Genomic DNA, 23,912 nt, shown 5'->3' with positions numbered 1-23,912 from the left:
TTTCCTCATAGTTGCTGGTATGGGGCTATGTTTTGGATTTATGCTGAATATAGTGTTGATAATAGGGAGATGTTTTAGTTCTTGCTGAGCAGAACTTGCACAGAGTCAAGGCCTTTTCTGCTCCTCACCTCACCCCACCCCACCCCACCCCACCAGAGAGTAGGTTAGGGGTGGACAAGATGCTGGGAGGGGACATAGCTGGGGCAGCTGATCCCAAGTGGCCAAAGGGATATGCCATACCATATCACGTCATGCTCAGCATATAAAGCTGGGGGAAGAGAAGGAAGGGGGGACATTTGGAGTGATGGAGCCTGGCTTTCCTGGGGATGGCCGAACACCTGCCTGCTCATGGGAAGTGGTGAATGAACTCCTTGGTTTGCTTTGCTTGCGTGAGTGGCTTTTTCTTTACCTGTTAACTGTCTTTATCTCAACCCACAAGTTTTCTCACTTTTACTCTTCTGATTCTCTCCCCTAACACCACTGGGAGGGAGGGAGAGAGTGGCTGTGTAGAGCTTAGTTGCTGGTTGGGGTAAAATCTCCATACTCTCTCTATAATAACAGTTTACAAAAGTCAGAGATTGGAAAAAAAAAAATGCCCGGCTGGTTGTTCAATAAGGCTAAAGCTCACCAGCTGCTCGGTTTTAGCTTAGTAGAGTGTAACAGTGTGTTATTTGCCACTGATTCTTACCACATCCAACATAGAAACAGCTGTTAGATTTCATTATTTCCTTATAGATGGCAATATTTCAGGCCCCCAAGGGGAGAGCAGAAATTCACTCTTAGGGTTTCTACAGTAATAGATGTTCAATTAAACATGGAATTTCTCTTCCAGCTAAGAGATGCTGTTCAGCCTATTGAGCCACCTTTAGGTTTCCTACACTTTGCTCTGTTTCATCTCCTGAAACAGCAAAACCAAATGAAAATCTTCTAAAAAGTAGCCCATTTCCCTTTGACAGAAGGGACATAAGACTTCCACTCATCTTGGTCTCATTTCTGGTTTTGCCATTGTGTTACCCAAGAGCAAAATCAGAACAGTAGTAGTCAGTGTTTAAGCTTGAGAAACTTCATAACCTTACATTTTTATGGCTGGGATTATTATCAGTTTATAGACATAAGTTACTTTCATATGGGAAGCAGAATCTTGGTTCTACTGAGATATAAATAAAATTTGCTGTTGACTTCAGATCAGAATATTAACTGGAGACTGTCACAATGTGTATGCTTGTAGAGTAAATAGCATGTTTTACATACTTTTTTAATCCTTTGTAGAAATACGATGAGTGGAAATGAGAAGGTAAATGATGATTCATACTCTGTATTAAACTCTCTTCCTCTTTCATGGAAATTAACAACATCATTAGCTGCATAGATATTCTATTTTGGAAATACCTCCACAACTACCTGAGCTCACCACAGACTTTCTTTTTCATTTTTTTCCCTCCTTTTGTTGTTGTTGGTTGGTTGGTTGTTTTTTTGCAAGAGCAGGGAGAGAACTTGTTTGTGGTTGTATTTTTCAAAATAGTGTATTTCAAAATAGACTTATCTACATAAAGAAAGAAACTGTGAGGATGCTTGTCTGTTCTAAAGAAAATAACTTTTTCATAAGCTCTAGAGTGCTAGATTTAGGCGGGGGAGTGTGTGTGTGTATATGTTTGAGTACCAATACAGCATGGAAATCCCTGTCCCAGTAAGCTTTCCAGACCAAGTTTTCAAAACTTAGTATATGAAATACAACTGACAAAAGCTAGAATTTTTAACGTCTATCCAGGTTTAAACTAACCTTAATGTTTAGAATCAGGTACTGCTGTGCTACATAGCATGACATTTTAAATACTAAGTGCTGAGGAAAGAAAAAAGTTTTAAAGTGCTAATATAGGAAACACATAAGGTCCCTAAGAAATATTTAAAACAAATTTTTTTCCAATTCACCCCCATTATTTATTTATTTATTTTTGCGTATTAAACTGAGAGTAGCTACTCCAGAGTCAGATGGAACAAAACTATTGGGGAACTGTGTTATTAAAAGCTTTAGTTCTCTACTGAAGTTATTTAAAGAAGAAGGGACTGATCCTTACCTATTTCTTGCATGGTGGTCAAATCTGTAGTCTCTTCTACACTTTCCTAAGGATTCACATTTTTATGGGATTAAGTTCTGGTCAAGGTGAAGATCATGTTTCTATTCAAATTAGCAAGAGTTTGCTACCAACATGAAAGGAGATGAGAAGAGAGGCTACATTTAATATTTCCTGAATTAATTTCTACATCATGTGGTTTGGCAGACTGAAGGGGGAAAAAAGAAGCAAGGTGATCCATATTTAGACTGCAAGTCTGCACTTTCCTTCGCCTTTTAGGTTCTCTTTTTTGGACTACATAGCAACTCTCTGATTGTGCTGGTCACTGACTGTTTTAAACACTTTCCCTTGTAGGCTTGTTCCTGTGATGTGTATAGCCGTGAACAGTGGAATAAACCCATGTGCTCAGTGAAAGCATCCAAAGGTTAGTAGTGCAAGGAAATTATTTCTTTCTAGTAATTTCAAGCAGTTCCACAGTCTCTGCCTTAACTCCATGTTTCAGAAAGATTGAAATTTTGCATAAAACAGGCAATGGAAGAAGGGAGTAGCTAGCAGCCAAAAGACAAGACAGCAATTAGACACAACTCACTCTCACTTCTGTAACATTTTTGGCAGGATTTCAATAACCTAACAGAAGCAGTAAATAACATAGTTGGGCTCTCAACTGCTGTGAGCTTTCTGAAGCACTTTATACCCATACTGCTGGGAAAGAATCAGTTACAGAAGATGAAAAATACTTGAGGGACAGGCCTCTACTTTAAAGGGAATTTACGTTCACATTTTATGAGTTTAACTTTGCTTAAAACGAATTTTTAAAACCCCACCTTTTTCCCATTCTGGAAAGAAGTTGTCTTTTTTGGTATTTAAAGAATTTCCTTCCCTTTCTCCCTTTTTAGTATGTCAAGCCTTTGTACCCAAAGAGTGTTCAAGATCTAACCATTCCTTATTTTGCCCAGGAAGTTAGGGTGACAAGAAAACATGGCAGAAGGCATACTCCCTAACAGTCCACTCTGAACATACATGGTTACATATATTACATATTCACACATACACACACACACACCAAATATAGTGTGTGTGTATAGATAGGTAGATAGATAGATAGATAGAGATATCTATCATGTGTGTATATATGTACACTGTTTCAAATCACTGAGCTAGGGACTGAAAGTCATATTCTGATATAATTATTAGATACTTGTCCCAGGTGTAAGCAATTTTTTCTAGCTTTTTCCACCATCACAGGTGTCTTTTAAATCATCAGTGTAGAGAAGCTATAGCTGTTGCTTCATTTACTAATCCTTCTTTGTGCATTGATTCATTTCTTTGTCTAAATTTTCCATCTTTAAGTTTTGTCCCTGTGCCTTTCACTTCATGCAGTATCTCAAAGATAATTCCACAGTCTACCTTGTAAGAAGGAAGTAATCCGTTTGCAAGCAGGTTTTTAAGATGCCTTCTCTTGTCTACAGCCTAACTAGGTCACAGAGATGTGATTTTATCTATCTTTAGAAGCAGGTTTATCCGTCCTGAAAAAGAAACAGGAGTGTCTTTAGTACTCCAACCACCTTCATGCTTTCCACCCAGCGTTTCCAAGAACAGTCTTATAAATAGTACTGACATGTCACAGGTGACAGAGGGAAAATACGCCTAGATTTCCAACCTGACCTCTGCCTGGTTGGATAGATGCGTGCACACTAACACACACACACATATCTAGATAAGTGCATCCCTCAGGAGGACTACAAGGATGTTGTGACATTATGCAGGGAGAAAATCAGAAGGGTTGAAACCCAGCTAGAACTTAATCTGGCTGCTGCAGTAAAGGACAATATATTTTTTTTCTATAAACACATTAGAAAAAAAGGTGGGTTAAGGAGAATCTCCATCCTTCATTGGATGTGGGGGAAAACATAGTGACAAAGGATGGAGAAAAGGCTGAGGTACTTAATGCTGACTTTGCCTCAGCCTTGTTCTTCAGGTGCCCAGGCCCTGAGCTGGAAGACATGCACAGTGAGCAGAATGAAACCCCCTAATCCAAGGGGAAATGGTCAGTGACCTGCTGCAACACTTAGACACATAGAATTCTATGGGGCTGGGTGGGATCCACCTGAGAGTACTGAGGGACCTGGCAGAAGAGGTCACCAAGCCACTTTCCAGCATTTATCAACAGTCTTGACTAACCAGGGAGGTCCCAGAAGACTGGAGGTTAGCCAACATGATGCCCATCTACAGTAAGGGCCAGAAGGAGGATCTGGGGAACTAAAGGCCTGTCAGCCTGACCTTGGTGATGGGGAAGGTTATAGAGCAGATCATCCCAAGTGCCATCACACAGCGTGTGTGGGACAACCTGGGGATCAGGCCCAGCCAGCATGGGTTTATGAAAGGCAGGTCCTACTTGATGAACTGATCTCCTTTCATGACAAGATGACCTGCCTAGTGCATGAGGGAAAGGCTGTGGATGTTGTGTACCTGGACTTTAGTAAAGCCTTTGACACCATCTCCCACAGCATTCTCCTGGAAAAACTGGCTGCTCATGGCTTGGACAGGTGTGCTCCATGTTGGGTTAAAAGCTGGCTGGACAGCTGAACCCAAAGTGTGGCAGTGAATGGACATAAATCCAGTTGGCGACTGGTCACAAGTGGTGCTCCCCAGGGTTCAGGATTGGGGACAGTTTTGTTTGATATGTTTAACAATGATCTGGACAAGGGGATCAAGTGCACCCTCAGCAACTTTGCCGATGACACCAAGCTGGGCAGGAGCGTTGATCTGCGGGAGGGCAGGAGGCTCTGCAGAGGGGTCTGGACATGCCGGACCGATGGGCCGAGGCCAGCTGGATGAGGTTCAAGAAGGCTCCGTGCCGGGTCCTGCACCTGGGTCACACCAGCCCCACACAGCGCTACAGGCTGGGGCAGAGCGGCTGGAAAGGGCCTGGTGGGAAAGGGCCTGGGGGTGCTGGTCGGCAGCCGGCTGGGCATGAGCCAGCAGTGTGCCCAGGTGGCCAAGGAGGCCAGCAGCACCCTGGCTTGTGTCAGGAGCAGTGTGGCCAGCAGGGCAAGGGAAGGGACTGTCCCCCTGCACTGGGCACTGGTGAGGCTGCACCTCGAACCCTGTGTTCAGGTCTGGGCCCCTCACTGCAGGAGGGACGTAGAGGGGCTGCAGCGTGTCCAGGGAAGGGCCACGGGGCTGGGGAAGGGTCTAGTGAGTAAGTCCTGTGAGGACTGGCTGAGGGAACTGGGGTTGTTTAGCCTAGAGAAAAAGAGGCTCAGGAGGGACCCTATCACTACAACTACCTGAAAGGAGGTTGTAGCAAGGTGGGTGTTGGTCTCTTTTCCCAGGTAACAAGTGATAGGACAAGAGTAAATGCCCTCAAGTTGTGCCAAGGGAGGTTTAGTTTGGATATTAGGAAAAATTTCTTCACCAAAAGTGTTGTCAAGCATTGGAACAGGCTGCTGAGGGAAGTGATTCAGTCACCATCCCTGGCGGTATTTAAAAGACATGTAGCCATGGTGCTTAGGGTCATGGTTTAGTGGTGGACTTGGCAGTGCTAGGTTTACAATTGGACTCAATGATCTTAAAGGTCTTTTCCAACCTAAAGGACTTATGATTCTACAGCCAAGGCAAAAAGATGCAAACTTGTTCAAGATGAACCAAAATTCATAACCAATATTTTTGATAAGTGCCAAATTCAGGAGAAGCTCCCTGTATGATCAGTAAAACACAAAATTTTGCTAGAAGAAAATTATTAATCTGCCTTGTCACATTGTGCCACTAGAAATGCTCTGAGTATTTTTAGGTGTCAATTACTCTGGAGTCCTGGGGGCTGTGGTCATTAATTCTTTATTTAGTTTTATAGTAGAGATTTTGCCCACCTCTTTAGAAACAAAAAACCCCCTAGATTAAGTCTATAAAATTGAACGTAACTCAGAGAGACGTCAAAGGTCTTTCCTCCCCCAAATCTGCCAGGTAAATATCTCTGGGATTAAAAAAAAAAGAAAATAAATTAATCTCCGCCTTCTTATTACAATACAAAGTGAGAGAAGCCAGGAAATATGGCTCAAAACCTGATGGTACACAGTGTCCTTAGATCACTTGGCCATTGTTTTCTCTCGCAGCAGCACATGTTAATGATACAAAGGAGTTTGACATTTTTTGGCTTTGGCTTTTCATGTCACAACCATAATAAATGTGCACATTATTGTTTGTATTGCCATATCCTTTAGATGCACCGCCAATTTCTAGAGCCTGTGCATGCACAGCCAAGGACAGGATTTTGCCCACAAATAGCCTGGCTGAATTAAATTAAGCAGAAATTTGACATATGAATTCAACTGCAAAATTGTGGGTCATGGTACAGCACGTTTATGTTGCAAAAATATTGAATGGGTCAAACTTGATTTAAACCATCAATTCTACTGCAGGAAGACCAAAGCTTCTTTGTTCTTCTCTAACCAATTTAATTCTGCTTTAAAAGGCCTTTGTCTTATATGAGTCTAAGACAACCTTAGTTGTATTTAGTTAAAAAAACCCAACAACCTTCAAAAGAATAAAATAGGCAATAAATGTTAAACCTGGGAGAACAGGAAGAAATGAAGAGATTTAGTGGTTGTTTGCTTTTTTGTTTGTTTGTTTTAAGGAATTTGGGCAACACAGGAAAAAATCAAATATGATGAAGAATGAAGAAACTAATTTTAATATGGGTAGTACCCGAACATCTCCCTTCTCCCACTGTCTGCAGCCACTGAGCCCTGTTACAAAGCCACACAGAACAACTCCGTTTGGTGAAGAATTCAGACCACACCTCTCACATTTCCACTATGGCCCTTCTCCTCTTGGAGACATGGAAACATTCCAGGGGTCCTTGGAAGGAGGGTCTCGGAAGCGCAAGAGCATGCCGACAAAAATGCCTCCTTCTATCGCCCTTGAGGGTTCCTCATCACCACCAGATAGATCTGAGGATCACAATGACATAGGCTCTTCCAGTCTGCCCTTAGTGTTTCAACAGCCAGCACAGCCCAAGTACAGTTCCCAGATGATTGACCTCTGTAACTTTGGTTTTCAGTTCTATAGAAGTCTGGAGCACGGTGGAACCAAACCCATTAAGCAAGAACCAGTGAAGCCTAACATGGCATGGGCCAGCAGCCCAGCATTCATGCAGGCTCCTTACCCTTATTATCCTAAAGTCCACCCTGGATTAATGTTTCCTTTTATTGTGCCACCAAACTTTCATTTCAGGAACCCCTTTCAAATGAAAAGACCTCCAGAGCCACCCTTCAGGAGGGCTGAAGTAAGAGGAGGTGGTGAAAATAAACAGAAAGTGGAAAGAGTAGATGTCAACCTTCAGATAGATGACAGTTACTATGTTGATGTGGGGGGTGAACAGAAACGCTGGCAATGTCCCATGTGTGAGAAGTCCTATACATCCAAGTACAATTTGGTCACGCACATCTTGGGGCACAGCGGCATTAAGCCACATGCTTGCACCCGATGTGGCAAGCTTTTCAAGCAGCTAAGCCACTTGCACACACATATGTTGACACACCAGGGCACCCGGCCACACAAGTGCCAGGTGTGCCACAAGGCTTTCACTCAAACTAGTCACCTTAAGAGACACATGATGCAACACAGTGACATCAAGCCTTACAACTGCAGGATCTGTGGCAGAGGTTTTGCCTACCCCAGTGAGCTAAAAGCACACGAGTCGAAGCACGAGAGTGGCCGAGAGAACATTTGTGTGGAGTGTGGTCTGGACTTCCCAACCCTGGCCCAGCTGAAGAGACACTTAACAACCCACCGTGGCCCTATACAGTACAATTGCACCGAATGTGATAAGACCTTCCAGTACCCAAGTCAGCTGCAAAACCACATGATGAAGCACAAAGACATCCGCCCATACATCTGCACTGAATGCGGCATGGAGTTTGTGCAGCCCCACCATCTCAAACAACACTCCCTGACTCACAAGGTAAGCCTGCATGGGTTGCGCTCTCACGTTGCATCAGGAGGTAGCACAAGAATTACAGGCTCTGAAGATATTCGTATGTACTGCCACGGAAAGAAGGTAATCAATCTATAGAGCCTCATGCTGGGCCTTTGCCAGCTGGGGAGTTCTATGCAGAACAAAAGCCCCAGCAGTGCTGGCAACAGTAGAAGCTAGATGTCTCTGTCAGTCTTAAGAAAGTACGCACAAAACCTGCTTTGTTCCAGACAGCTGTTTGGTTAAACCACCCGTATTGCTTCCCAAAACCATATTCACATCTCTCCATTTCTGGGTTTTATCTTCAGAATGACCCTCTGTAACATAACACGCTTGTGTAGAGCTGCACAAACCCCCCTGAAATCTTAAAAGGAATTTTCTACTGAAAACTGGCTCTATTACTTTGCTCCCTTAATTGGGAAGTAGGTGGATTTGCAGTAGACTGCAGCAAAAGAAAGTATACTCAACAGATTTTGAAGAATCATTCTAATGAAACACTGAGGTAAAAAAAACAAAACAAAAACAACGTAAGAAAAATTCCCCTTCATGCTTAAGCTATCCACAATGCCACTTAATAAAAGCAGATAAGCAGGACTGTAATCCCAGGCAATTCTTATCAAGTGGTAGTCTTGCCACTGCTGACAGCAATGACAGCAGTCAGGTTAGGCTAGGAGTGGGCTTTGGAATGCATCCAGAAAGATTGCTTTCAAAAATAGGAAAAATGTAACTGTTCCATTCAAGAAAATCTGATATTGGCTTATTCACCTTTATAAAAATGTGGTGAAGTCAAGTCACCACCACCACCCCAAATTTTATGAGTTTGCTTCCAGCTTTGCATATTTCTTCTTTTAACACTTTAATTCTGGTTTTTCTATGAAAAACATCAAAAATACAGAAAGCTACAGCATTTCAGTCGTACAAACACATTTTATTTTAAAAAGGAACAGCCTCTACTTCCACATTTGCTTTTTCTTCCCTACTACATGATTATAATTTCTGCTCTTTTTGGAGATTCCCTGGTCTTTGGATTTACCATGTAAAATTCTACTAATTTAAGACATGGTAGTTTTTTGTCACAGGAAGTGCAATGCCCCTGACCCTTTAGAGAGCTTCTGCTTCTTTGTCCATAGCTGCAGGTGGACTCAGCTGTGAACCTAATTAGCAGTACTTAGCTGACCAAATGCAGCCTCACATCAGATAGGCAAACACTTACAGCTGCTGTGGTATTCACAGTTTTAGCTTTGCAATTAACTGTGAAAACCACTGGCTGGCCTGAAAGTAGAAATTGTTTCAAGTCATCTTTGTAATTGGGGCCTGCTGGAGAAGTAATTGCTCTCGACACTTCACTAGGAAATCCTCATTACCTTCAACAAGTTATGCTCAAAATCTTGAAGTGTTTAGTGGTAAATTCATTGATTTTCATAACATCTAAATGACTTTTTGAGAAGCTGGCAGTGAGACCACATAGATGTGAGCAAGAATATCGAATTATGCATTAGCAAATTGACTGGATGTCTTAAAAGATGCTAGAAATGCTCTGTAAACAACAGAGAGAACACCATCAATCCATTAGGGTTAATGCAAGTCACACTAAGAGTGAACAGTTTTTTCTCCTCATTGAATGTAACATGTATATCCTTCCTTGGTGAACATTGCTTAACTAGTTCTCAGTTACTTCCGATTATCTTCTTCAAAACAGGGTTATGCCTTTTTTAGAAGCCAGTGGCCTTCAATTATCAAAGGCAAGCACTACTTCAGTCTCTCAACTGGTTAGCTTTTACTCTTTGTCAGTAAGTATATATATTTGACTGATACTTTACATAAGCAGCAAAGTTGGACTAAGAAGCTCTGCTACAGACTATGTCTCATTGATTTGTAAACTTACTGATGGAAACAAAACTCATTATTTCATGAAGCTTACGTTTTGTTTTCCCTCTCTGCTTCTCAGATCCTTGTAAGAATTTGCCAGGAGAAAAAAAAATAGTATCTATTACTTCAATGAATGATGATAAAAGTGAAATAATTTATTACCTTCTTTGCTAATGCAAAATTAATAATTCATATATTGCAGTACTGAAGATGAGATGATCCAGAAAATTTTCCATCTACATAATTTTCTGATTTTTTTGTTTTCTTTCAGGGTGTGAAAGAGCACAAATGTGGAATTTGTGGCCGGGAATTTACTCTGCTGGCCAACATGAAGCGACATGTCCTGATTCACACCAATATCAGAGCCTATCAATGCCATTTGTGCTTCAAGAGCTTTGTGCAAAAGCAGACTCTCAAGGCCCACATGATTGTTCACTCTGATGTCAAACCCTTTAAATGCAAGGTAAGTGCATTTGGTGGCACTGGCATTAACCTATTGGATATTTTCCTGATGTTATAATCTTGCAATATGGTAGAATTAGAAAAACAAGTTTTGCTAACACCTACTGCAGCTGCATTTAAATTAGCATAAACCAGCCTGCTTTTCTTTCTTTATCCAGGTTCTGCTTAAGTAGCACAAAATAACTGAGGTCAATATCTGTGGTTTATTCCCTTCTCCTTCAATACCAGTAACTTTCATCCTTAAATATTTTTTCTGCTTTGTGAGCATTTAAATGCCATGGTGGTTTGAGGACAATAAACATACCTGACATTTGCAGAAGTCTAAGTGCTTAGTAGCTTGAAACATTTACTAAAAGCATATATCAAGTTGTGCACCCCACAGAGGACCATGGAAAAGTAGCAGCCATGACTTCACACAGTGATGCTATGCAATGCTTCGGGGAAGGACTCTAAGCCACAGCAAAATATGCTAAGGAAGGAATTTGAATGGGCCAAGTGTAATTACCAGACTGAAATTAAGGGCAGGACATCACTATCCTAACACAACAGCCTCTAAGACTATCGGGCCTTTATTGGTTCCTGCGCAAATTCCAGTTTGCTGCCTCCCTCTAGCACATTTGAGGATGACATTCCCTTACCATCCTCTCTTCTTGGTTTTCTTGACCGTGCTCAATACTTCCTCATGAATGATTCATGTTTATATTCTTACCCGCTATTGGACACTACATCTGTTCCTTCTGCTGCTTATCTGGTTCGTTACTGTAGTCATATCTTGTGAAGTCAAAGGTTGTAGGTTTTATTCCCACTTTGACCTGCTCTAAGAGACATATGAATACAGAGTGGAGCATATTACACAGTTTATGCCTAAGTAACTGAAGATTGATCTGGAAGCAATTTCTAGAATTTTAAATAGAATTATTTTCTCTTGAAAAATGTAGAACTTCAAAATGTCATAGGAAAATATGGCATTCAGTGATAATTTTAGTAGGAAAATGTCAAAATGAATCTTTTTTACTTCCTCACTCTCCTTTGATAAGTTTGAAACATTACGCTTTGAAAAAATAACAGCAAAGTCTTTCAACTTTAGCATTTTGCTTCATTTTAGTTTATGTCCTATTAAAAGGTATACTAGAACTTGCATTATTCTATATTGATAAAATAATTTCTATAACTGAAATGCTTGGGTAGTTACATGTCAAGCCTGCTGGAGACTTTCACTCTTCGAGAACACCTTCAAGCCTGTCTTTTTGTTCCCATTTGGTCAAACTCCTCCTCTGACCCGTCAAATTTCAGAAAAGGAACTTAATCGTTTGATCATCTGTTCTGGATGCAGTACCTGCAGCCACACTATTTTTTAGGTATGTGAAGATGAGCTGCAAGTTTGTGTTCAGGTTAGGGTTTGATGATGACAGACTATTAAAACTTGGATATGGCAACAGTTTGAACCAAGAACTGGAGTACCACCAGTATGTTTTCCAACCAGTAACAAAAGCTCTACAGGAACACCTATTTTTCTTTTTTTCTTTTTTTTTTTTTTCCTTCTCTGTCCCCACCCAGTGTTCCTAGGAGGAAAGAAACAAGTATGCACAGTGAACTAGCTTCTCCTATGGTGGAAAGAGTATGAATCAACATCAGTGCCCCTGAATGGAGTGGAGATTGTAACAAGCTAAGGCTGAATCAGGAATTGCTCTTTGGTGTTAGGAACATCACTTACCTCACTGGCAGAGCCCTTGAAAGACTTCAGCAAGTATTTCTGGCTGGTATTTAGAGGGTTAAGGCAATGACCAGATAGCAGCCTTTTGGCACCAAGCTCCTCCTCAGCAGAAGGAAGGATATAGCTGTATGAACAGGCTGCTTAACAATGGCTCACATGTCCCCGGGGAACCGCCTGCAAATAGATTTCATCTTGCTTTCTCTTGTACTTTTCAAAGCTTCCTGTTTTCTCACGGTCCTTTTGGACAGTTTACAGTCTTTCTCCCTCTCCCTCTCTCTTTGAGGAAAGGAACACCCTTCTTACCAAGGGAAAAAAAAAAAAAAGAAGACGAAGAATGTAAGGGAAAGAGAGCACAGCAGTAGCCTTTCTACTTCACCGCATGCAATGGTTTTCTTTACCTTTTTCTCACAACAAAAGAAAACATGAGGCTTTCCTATGTGTCTAATCACAGCTAAGCACAGACTGTCTGAAGTGAGGCAGTAGCAAATAGTTGTCCCTTCTGTTTCCTCATCCAGCTGCAGTCTGGATCTGTGTTTGATTTTTCTCTGAAAAGCCAACTTGTCTGTAGCATGTAAAGGCCTGAGCCCACGCTGCCTTAGTTGTTTCTGTTTAAAAAAGCACACAGAAGACTTCTGAAGGAGTTGCACCAACAGGTGTAATAGTACTAATTCTGATTTGTAGAGGAAGCTTCTATGAAATTTACAGTAGCTTTTAGTGCTGAAGTCAGCAATGTTTCAGACCTCTGATAAAGAATGCAATGAAGTTTTCTCCAGCCCAGTCAAATACACTTTGAAGCTGATGTTTTGAACTCCACTGCTCTCCCATTTAAAATCCTGAGATTAGATCAGAAGTCAAAACCAAAGAAAATGTGAGAGATAAGTACTTAGGGAAGAAACAAAACTGAGTGACATACCTAGAAGGGCAATACTTCATGTGGTGGCTTCAGAAGACAAAGTGTTGAAGTAATTCAGACTTTTCCAGCAAACTGTACTGAAGTCCGTTTCACCAGTCAGTGCAACAAAGTGTGTTCAGCAGACTTGTAGTTGAGGTCTTTCTTTTCAGGGCTTGAATTTTATTCTGTCTAAAGTAGACAGCCTAACACAAGGTCCACAAATAAACCATGCTGTTCCTGCTATCCCAAGTTCTCTTGCATGACCTTTGCATCTCCCTGAGCGCTAAGGTTATTTGTGATGAGTTCTGCTGGAGCTCCCTCCCATGCAACTGGCTCAGGTCAGCTTTCACATTCTGCTCATCAGTGCTCACACCACTGCCCTGTCACAGAGAAACTCTTGTACACCTTCCTAGTTTGTTCTGCAGATTCAGGCTGTTCTTGAAGCATTAGCTGTGAACCCCAGCTAGCTTTGAGTTGCTGTCTTTCAGCCCATGAGCCCAAAGCATGCTCTCTTCACCCTCTGGATCATTAACAGTAATCTGAAAGTCATCTTGTGCCTTTTGAAAAGCATAGGTTACCCAGAGACTGTGCCACATAGAGACACCATTAAAAAAAACCAAACAAATCCTATCTGTGTTTCTTTCATTTTCCTGCCACACCTCTCCACTTTAGTACCATTTTCTCATGTCCCCAGAAGAGATTTCAGGACAAGAGCACATCACACATCCGTAAGATTCTGTATGACTTTGGGAAATAGAAAACCTACCCGTTTTATTCAGAGACAAAGAACTTCTGTGCTGTAAGGAGCTATCCTTTACAAAGTCCTGTGTCTTTTCATTATGAAGAAAGAGAAATTAATATTGCCTTGACAGAAACAAAATAAAAGCTCCTACTAGACACATTTTAATACTCAATACCTTAACAGTTACAGATTTGCAGGAAGTACTCCAGCTATCCACCTGTTCAACCTGATTTTCCTTGATTATCAGTTCAGATAGAGAAGTAAAGACTTAGCTATCAGAAAGCAAAAGCTGGTGAGAACACAGGTCAGCCACAATATAAGCAGATAACCAGAAGCCTTCTGCTAAGAGGCACTGAGGTATTATTGTTGGCGTTCTTGTAGTCAGAAATATTGACTTGTCATTCCAGCAGCTGTCAAGATATAATCAGCTGCTGTTCTTCCTTGTAAATTTTCTGTGGTCATCAGTGCTTCTTCTCCTCTTTGTTTCCTCCCAGCGCTTTCAGAAGTTGTTTCTGGTGCATTCGTTCCCCTGAATATAAGTCATCTGGCATATTAGCTTTCTTTGAATGCAAAGAAAAGACAGTCCTCTTTCCTAAGTGGATAGATGACCCTTGGAACCAGATAGCTTACTTTTACAAATTAATAACTTTTTTTCAAAGGCTTTTTTTTCCCCCCTCCACTGTCTTGGTGAACACTTTGCTGACAAATTTATTTGCTAGAATGTTCATTTTAACAAAATCACAGACAGCAAGACACAGAAGAGAAATTATGCAGCTGAAGCAAATGTTTTTTTAAAAGTTAGTATTTCCAGACTCTTTCTTTTTGCAGCATTGACTTAGGTCTAGTTTTTATTTTAAAATTTTTGTAGTAATGAAATGCTTCCATTTTCCCTCAAGAGATGGTTTAAAAATGCAAAGGATACATTACTATTTCACCAAGGATTGCTTCTTACCTACATTTCATCCAGATATTCCAGGTGATGGCTTTGTGAATTTGAATCAAAAAGTAGGGTAGAAGACTTACTGTACTATCAAAATAAATCACATCAGAAGTCGTTAGACCAAAAATTTGGTGGAATCTCAGTAGTTGCTTGTCAGTAATTTTCTCCCAAATGAGTACACTGCTTGATGAAACTTTCAATTACTCGTTAGTGGTGATTCTGGCTCATATAGTAATAAAGATCATTAGAAGAAAAAAAATCTGATTATGAAAGCATTCCAAAAGAAGGAGTTGAAGTCGAAAGCAAACACAGAAGTTTGCAGAGGATGGAAATAGCCACTTTAATGTGAATAAAAATATAAATCCTTATAAGGAAAGACCAGAAGACAAGTAAGTCTAGAAGCTTGTAACAGTAATGTCGAACTCTCATGTCTTGAGAATACATTTGATTTATAAGGTACCAGACTACAAAAGGACACATCTAGATAAACAACAACAATGGAAAAAACCCACTTATTGTTTCATCAAAGGGAAACTTGCACGATCAATAGCTTGAGCTGGCAGGAACATGCTTCAGGGAAAGCTGAGTCATTCTTGCAGCCCCATGACTGTTTAAATTGCAGCTTACTCGCCAGAGACACCGAAACACAGAAGTTGGTAAACAGAAGACAAGAGGATCAGAGAAAACTGTGGGACAAAGAAAAAAAGGAAAAAAATAATTGCTTTTTCTAAATTCAAGCAAAATATGCAGTCATTAAATTTCCGCTTAAGGAGAAGTAATATTCTGCTTGAGTGTTTCACAGAAACCCTTCATAGATTTTATTTTTTATCTCCATCTCTGCCTGTTCTTGGTTAAAGGCTGGATTTATAAACTACAAAAAAAATGGTTCACCAGTGCAGAACATTATACCTTGAATTTCTTTCCAGTTACAAGCCTTCCAGTTTATGCACTTAAGGCTCTCCCCTCCCTACAACAATGTTCCCTGCTTTGGGGGAATCTTTGACTGTATGTCCTAGTCACCAAACTTAAAAAATGGCAGCAGTGCAGAAGGCCCCAGATAGATCAGACTCAATCACATATTCTTGTCTCTAGGATTTTTGCCTGTATCTTTACAGCCAGAAGTTACATCCAGAAGCAGCCAGGGCTCAAGTTGAGAAGAGTAGGTCCTATTTTCTTTTTAAATGTTTTCCTTGAAAGTACCCCTTTGAACTCATCATTTTTATTTTTACTGTTTTTACAGCTTTGTGGAAAGGAATTTAACAGAATGCACAATTTAATGGGACACATGCACTTGCACTCAGACAGTAAACCTTTCAAGTGCCTCTACTGTCCCAGCAAATTCACTTTGAAGGGGAACCTAACCAGGCACATGAAAGTCAAACATGGGGTGATGGAAAGAGGATTTCATTCTCAAGGTAATTTTTTTTTCAGCAAGGTTATTCTCTGAAAGATTTGAAGATGTGCATCAGTAAACCCAAATGGGCTTTGTTCCACAGATCTGCAATCTTGTACCATAGATCCAATGCTATTGGAAGAATTTAAATCCCATAAACCTGGGAGGTTGTTGTGAACTATCTATATTACTCCAGTGCTACAGATCGGAGATCCCCAAGTTATTGACCCTTGTCAGACCTTTCAGACTACATATGTGATAACACAGAGGTACAGACTAAGATATAGGAGAAGGTGGAGACAAAATGAGACAGTATTTATGAGCACAAAGGAAATAATTTTAACTACATTGCTGTCATCAGGTGTTAGGGAGAATATGATCAGCAGTGTGACAGCAGAGGATTTATCAAGCCATACCAACTGTTCTTGTACTTAAACCCAGGGCTCCCCATCCATCACTGTGACAAGATGAAATATCCACAGCACCACAGAGCTTCTCCCAGCATGTGGGTACTCTGAGACACAAATGGGAGCAAGCTGGTGGACAATCAGCCTTAGTTAGGCTGTGGCACATGTAGTTGGTCAGGGAAGTAATTAGATAACATGGTCTTCCTGATTGAAGGTGTAGTTCTGTTATTTTTTGATAAACACTACTGTTTCAAGGGGCTTGATTCCCAGAGGCTGATAGACCACAGCCTAGCAGCCATGGACAAGCAGACATTTTGCCCTAGGCACATCTGGTTGGGAGTTCATAGATTTTCTCTCATGTTCGAGGTACATCATAAACCATAAATTCATTCAAAACTGTCAGAAACAAAAAAAATTTAGAAGATTTCATGTGACTTGCTCACTGCTTTTTGGATTCCAGTCTGGAATGAGAATGAAAGCCTGAATGGCTCTATGTCTTGGTTATTCTGTACCATATTAATATAGCTGACATTAGGTGAAGGCCACAGGTTCAAGACCTAGTTCACAAAAAATCATGTGAACAGGAGGAAACGCTCCTCCCCCATCTCAAAGCATATGGATTTTTGACTACCCGTGGTACCCCGCAAAGCATTTCTTAGCTCCCACTTACCACATACACTTCCTAAAGTCATCCTTATGTATGCACACGTGCCAATGTTATCTAAAAAAGTGAGAGAACTAGGGAGGATTATGTTGAGAGCTTGTGTATCCAAGATGTTTTTTGTTAAGATTTCCTGGATAAATAATTCTTTCATGCGTGAGATTTCTTGATGTTTCTGAAATTCAAGCTTTAGGGCAGCCTAGCACATATGTTAAACACATACTTTAATGATATTCGGCATAAAATGTAAAAAGATCCTAAAAGGTCATGAAACAAACGTGCTTTTTTAAAAAAAAAATCTCCTAGAGCACCATGCTAATTACACAATTACTTGTAATTGAAGACAGCCTAAGAGCTTTTCAGTGTACAGAGATATTTCAGCCCTGGAGGCTTATCAGGCACAAAACAATTTGCAAGGGCTGCCACCTGCTCATGAACCATTTTAACAAATACAACCTGTTGCAAAGTAGCAGCTGTATCTGGTAAGGCTGCATAGATGCTGCAGAAACTGAATTCAATTACTGTGAGAAAAAAACCAAACCAAACCAAACCAAAGAAAGCCAAATAGTTGCTTTTGTAGTTATTTGCAATTGGGTGAAATCCTCATCCAAGTAATGTCACTATTCTTTTAATTAAGATGGACTATGCCTGCAGCATCTGAATTATCTTTGGTGCATCCCGATGCTCAGAGAGTATTTGTGTCCACGGATGCCTCCTGCCTAACCCCTGGATTTCCAGTAAGAAAGGAGGCACTCTAACAAATATTAAGATAAACCATGTCCAGAATTACACTCAGACTTACACTGCACTGCTCAAAATCATCACTTGTTTATAATGATTTCCTTGTGCTGAAGCACTATGTAGTCCATAGAGCTTTTCAGTGGTGTAAGTGGCTTCTTGGTGGATTAAAGAGGAAAAATTAAGGAGAGTGGAGGCTGTAGACTGCTGAGAGTTGATTGTTTTTTTCATTTTTAAAGTAGTAACTTTGAACCAGAGTGTCCACAGAACAAACACATTAACATGTTTTTAATCTCTTCCATTCCTCTGGGGGAAAAAAAAAAGAAGTACAAAACCTGGGACTTTGATTATGGCCTGTGATGCTTTAGATCAAAGTTTTCATTAAAAAAAAAAAAAATAGTAATGAGGAAGTGGGTAGGTTCACTAGCAAAAATAGTTTACAAGAGGCCAGGCTACTTCACTTTTATTCCTAGCTCCCTCACCAAGTGTCTGGCATGTACAAGCCAATATTTTGTGTGTCCTGAGCTGGCTGTAAAGTACTTCTTCTAACAGCATCTGAAAGGAGATGCCCTGAGATGTAAACAGTAGAGTACTTGGCAATTGCAGGGTAGAACACAAAGCTGAAGTATGAAACAGAAGGCCGCCTCACATTTTGTTTTTTAACCATGTATCATGTAATGAAGTTTCTTATATATAAATCATTCCTTTTCTCCTTCCTTCAAAACACTACAAGGTTTTGGAAGAGGAAGAATTGCTCTGTCACAGACAAATGTCTTGAGGAGCTTGGAACAGGAAGAGCCCTTTGATCTTTCCCAGAAAAGCCAAGGGAAGACAATCTCATTTCATTTGGATGGTGAGAGTGCCAAGGGCAACTTGTGCCAGGAAGAAGAGGAAGACAACTGCTATGAGGCAGAGCAGTACAGCCCCACCACGTACCACCATGATGACAACAAGCTGTATGTGGCTCAAGATCTGTCTGGCAAACGTGAGTGCATGATGAAGGACTTCAGAGAGTCCTACTGCAATGAGAAGGAAGTGCTAAGTGAGGAAGGACTGGAGAAGAGAATAGAAAATTCAGACAAACAGGAGAGCCAAGGAGAGAGAGACCTTGCAAACAACAAAGAACACCTCAGCTTTAGAGCCTTTGAAAAGGCCAGGCTTGGCCACTCTCTCTCTGATTACTTGTATTTCAAGCACAGGAACAAGAGTTTGAAAGAATTGCTGGAAAGAAAAATGGAAAAACAAACAATGCTTATAGGCATTTAAAATGGACATTTTAAAACAGCTGGAAAATTGCAACCAGATAGCTTTTAACAGGAACTACAATTTACCAAAGCCTGGAAGTTTGTAGTAGTCTTTAGAAATAAGAAAGCCAAATTAATAAAAATAGTTTCAGGTAGAACACATACATTGAAAAAATAAAGCAGTTCAAGGTCACCAAGAAATGCAATGGATATTGAACAATAACATTTTTATACTTATCCATTTGATGTAGACAATGGGGTGGGTACAGAAGTTTATTTTCCTTTATCTGGGGTGGTAGAGACTTATATGCAATTTTCTAGTTATCAACAAGCAGCATACTTTAGTGTTTGATTTATTATCTGACTAAATATATATGAACACTTCTAACTATATGTCTCAAAAACTCTGAAAATACTAAGAATTTCAAAGTATAAACAAGAGTACTGTTAAACATCATGTGCATGAAAGTTCTAAGAGTGAATGAACTAACACAGTCCAAATACTTTCATTTGCTGAAGTGACTGTTAATTCAACCACTTAAAATGAGAAATGGGAAACAAATTAAGAAGAAATACTAATGTTTTGTGAGATAGTGGAGTGCAGCTCTGTAAGGCTTTGAAAGGGCTGGAATTTATTACAGTCACAGAAGCTTTTCCTCTGGCACAAGGGATGTTTGTGCTTTGCTATATATCAGTCAGTGAGGGAATATTCAGCAATTCTTAAAGTAAAATAGCATGGGCTGTGTTGACATTTTGTTCTACTGTCTACTCAGACAACTGATAAGCAGCAGCAGCATGTAGCATTTGCAAGGCTTGCTGTAATTACACATAGAGCAACATGAGTAATTCATTGAGAAAATGCAATTTTACCATTTATCTCTTCAGTTTATCTTGGCTAGCAAGGATGATTTTTAAATACACAAGTCTGATCAGACTGTTTTAGAAGGTATGCCAAAAATCAGCCCTTACAGGGCAAGCAGTGCCTCACAGAGGAAAACTGGTTTTGGATTTCCTCTTGTCAGAGTCACAATTTTTCTCTTGTCATCATGGCTTGACCAGTAAGCTCCAGTAAAACTTGCTGGTTTTACTGAGTCATTCTCAGCATTTAATCCTCTGATTCCCATACAATTACATGTTCATAACAAAGATGCTGAAAACACATTCCATTAATTGCATGAATAACTCACCGGCATCTTGATGCTTGTGTCTTCCAGATAGGTGACAAACAGCCCCACACCATCCTATTGCTTATAAGGAAGTAAAGTTTTAATCATTCATTTAATTAGTCTTATGTCATTCTGACATCCCAGCTCAAAAGGTTAAAATCCATATATATGGTACATCTTTTCCAAATATTGCTACCTTCTTCACTTAACTGTCAAGTCCTTGATTTGAAATGCCTTGCTCGATATATAGCAAGTTATAATTAAATATAGTCATATACTTATGGCTTGCTAAGGCTAGAGTCATGTAGCTGCAGCCCTCTCTCATTTTAAGAAACCACTCACAGGGCTAATGATTCTCACACCTACCAGTTAATCACAATTCATAGGGCAGCGGCCCTTACTCAGCATATAAAACTGTGTTTGTGTAGTCTAAGGTTGCAGAAGGTAGTTTCATTTTTCAGGGCTCAAACACAGCATAGTAAAGATTCTGAATGAAGAACAGAAAAAGTGGTTGATAAAAGAAGCTGTAACATAAAGGTGACTATTCAAAATGTAATTAACTCTACAGCTAATGTACATAATTTTTTAAAATAAAAAGGGGATATTGAATTGAGGTAGAATGTAGGTCACTTGAGACCTAGAACTAATGATGTCTTTCAAAATGAGGTGTATTTCAGAGGTACATAGCGTGTTATTTCAATGATGAACTGTCTTATATACATTCAACTTCCTTGCTTCCACCGCAAGGTAAGTCCTCTTAAAAAAGCAGACATCTTTCTTTCAAGGAAGTTACTGTGATCAAGCAGAAGAATCGTAAAATGTTTAGTGATATTTTTAGTGATGTGTGTAACTGCATTCTTTATTAAACTAGAGGGGAAATTATTAGATAGAAATCCAGCATGGTCTAGGAGATCGTCTCTCAGAGATGGCAACAAGTCCTTTGGTTACCTTCTTGGCAATATCATGTCTCTGCCAGACAAAAGCTCCAATCTGAGAATGTATACAGCCAAGGGCTGGGAGCCATTGACTCTAAGAAATGTCTTTCTCAAGGTGGTGTAGTTTCCAGCTGTGCATGATTCAAGATCAGTCCACTCCACCTTTGCAGCCATATTAGTTCCTATGACAAGGTGAATACGCAAAGAATCAGGAATCTGGTTGCAATTTCTAGAATGCTGATCATGCAGATTAGTTGAATTAAGCAAGTGTCTTCACTTCTGTGGTGGGTAAAGCAGAAAGGCATGCAGCCCTTCCATTGCATTGGAGAGTGTTATGGAACAGCTAGGCAATCCTTATCAAGAAAGAGACAAATGATTACCTATCAATAGCACTCCAGGCAAATGGAGCAAAGGAGACATTTTCAGCAGGGCTCTGCTGCCAGTAGATAACATTGTAACCACAAAAATTATGTCTACTGGAACCATGCAGTCCAGAGTTCCCTTAAAGAACTTGTAAGGGAAAGTGCCAGATGTGTCCTTAGGAAAGGGAATCACTGCAAACAGTTTTGGGTTGCCTCAATGCTTAACCCAAACACTTTCAATGGCACTGTCACTGCAGCCAAGTTACCCACTTCTACAATCCCACTTCTCGCTGGAGCAAAAGCAACTGCCAAACACATACAGCCAGGCTGAAAGGAGTAGAGGTCCCTGAATGGCAATGCTATTTGGGAGTAATATTAATGTGAATCCCTTTCCTTACGTTCTTCCTAGGAAGCAGAGAATATTCCATTAGAAAGCAGCCTTGAGACTGTACCCAGTCACATAGTCATATAAGTTAATTCACAAACACCCAAGACTAATTCATGTTAGAACAGTAAAGAGCTCATCTAAAACCCTAAGTCACTGGTCAGAGGAATTGCAAACAAAACTATTACCGAGATAAGAAGACAGTGCCAAGTGACCCATGCAAAGACATTAGGAGATGATAGTCCTCTGTATTGCAGAGCCTAATGCAGCTGGGTCTAAGACATTTGTTACAAAGAGGCCCCAAGGGACAAATTAAAAGTGAAGTAACAGCCATCATTGTGAAACACTTTGCTTTTCAAACGTATTTACATTGGCACCATTTTGGGAACAGACAGTAACAGCCTTTGGTTTTTAATAGCTTTGAAAATGCTGTATAGTAATTTGCTCTCATAATAAAGTTATTTCCCATCTCTAATTTTCGAGGGATTAGCTTCCTTGTTTTGCTTTCAATAGAGGCTCAGAAGTCCTGTAGAGACATTGCTTGTGTCCAGGACCTTAGGGGATATATTTTCTCTTTTTCCTCCTTCCTAATCTATCTACCTTCTTCTTGCTATGTTGTGGAAAAAAAAATGTATTTATCTGACTCTTCTCTGCTATTTGGGTTTTCAGCTCATGGTAACACATGAAAGTAAAGCCCAGCCTCCACCACTTGTATATTAAATCACATCCATACCGTTTCCCTGCATTACTATATGAAGCCTAACTTCACCCTCCTGCAAAGCATCAGAGCAAAGTAGAGTGGCCACAAACTCATATAACTCAGGTGTTTTTCAAACTCATACAAAATGAGATACTTCAAGAAGCTGTGCTGAAGAAAGATAAATTGGCCACACTATGAGTCTAAGCAAGTGAAGGCAAGTGGTTTGTTAAATTCGAGGCTTTTCTGCTGTTAAGGGCAGCAGGGAGAATTCTAGAAGACACTGTAAAGAACAGAGTAGGTGGATGAAATGTCAAAATCTGGGTTTGTAAAATCTGAAGGTAAAGAAAGACAACACATTTACTGAGAAAGTGAAGTTGTAGGTCACCCTGGAACAAGCTGTTTTGAACGGCCACCAGGACTCAGCTGACTCCTAGTAAACTTGAGTTCTGGCTGCCAGGCAGCCTCCAGTCAGTGAAGGCAAAGACAGGTGCTCTGTGTTCAGCAACTCAAAGGATAAAACACTTCATGATAATATTATAATAGAAGTTCTGTGCTTTGTCCTATAAAACGAGCTACTGCAAAGACCAAGTAATGCTACTATACCCATCTTTTTACAACTCTGTGTTTGTCCACTAGCTATTCTCAGATTTCTGTCTTCTTATGGTGCTGCTGGACTCCGCTGTTGTGAGTGTACAGTTAAGAAGTAATATAAGTACTATATTTATTATTCCAAGGAGTTTTTAATAATTATTAATAGTTTTGCAAATAAGTAATGTCTGCTCAGCTGAACAAGATGTAACAGAGCTAACATTTTGTACTCCTAACAGATTTTGCAAATACTGTGGTGTATATTTATTTAACATAGAATGCTGGGTTCCTATCTAAAGACCCAACTCAAAAAACAGGCCAACTATCTGTGAAGATTTAGTTTCTGACTTTCTATCTCAATAGTAAAAGCATGTATGATGTATTGTATTAATTTAAGCAAATAAACATGTACTGGAGAAACTGCTGTACTTTGCATTGAAATGGATCTGGAGTTCTTGGTACTCTAGCTAGTTGACATACTAAATGCGTGGGGCTGGTCTGGCAAGACCATACTTCACTCAGCACCAATGAAGAGTGATCCTTGTAAAGGGAAGCCTAAATCAATGATGGAGGTCTAGTTAGAAGACAAGGGCAGAAATGCTGCCAGGTCATCTGAGGTAGAGACATCGCTTCATTGTAACAGACTGCAGCGATGACATAAAGAATGC

The 23,912-nt window shown here is 40.2% G+C and overlaps 1 protein-coding gene across 8 annotated transcripts in view; it reads left to right on the top strand.

Moving 5' to 3' along the window:
• The window catches only part of ZNF366 (zinc finger protein 366), a 214,968-nt gene extending 191,296 nt beyond the window's left edge, over nt 1-23,672 (top strand). For 6 of the 8 annotated variants that reach the window (XM_056323673.1, XM_056323667.1, XM_056323671.1 and 3 more), the window contains 5 exons: nt 2,427-2,496; nt 6,706-8,034; nt 10,187-10,378; nt 15,906-16,080; nt 18,598-23,672. In XM_056323673.1, the coding sequence (XP_056179648.1) occupies nt 6,736-8,034; nt 10,187-10,378; nt 15,906-16,080; nt 18,598-19,130 (2,199 nt within the window). In that variant the 5' untranslated portion in view covers nt 2,427-2,496; nt 6,706-6,735 and the 3' untranslated portion in view covers nt 19,131-23,672. Of the gene's footprint in view, nt 1-332; nt 390-2,426; nt 2,497-6,705; nt 8,035-10,186; nt 10,379-15,905; nt 16,081-18,597 lie in introns of those variants that run through there. The other 2 variants (XM_056323672.1, XM_056323674.1) reach the window with 2 other exon arrangements.
• The last annotated feature ends 240 nt before the right edge of the window (nt 23,673-23,912 follow it).

This window comes from Falco biarmicus, chromosome Z (assembly GCF_023638135.1).
Source record: "Falco biarmicus isolate bFalBia1 chromosome Z, bFalBia1.pri, whole genome shotgun sequence".
Lineage (NCBI taxonomy): Eukaryota > Metazoa > Chordata > Aves > Falconiformes > Falconidae > Falco > Falco biarmicus.
The sequence above is the reverse complement of the archived record's forward strand: the minus strand, read 5'-3'. Positions and strand labels throughout refer to the sequence as shown.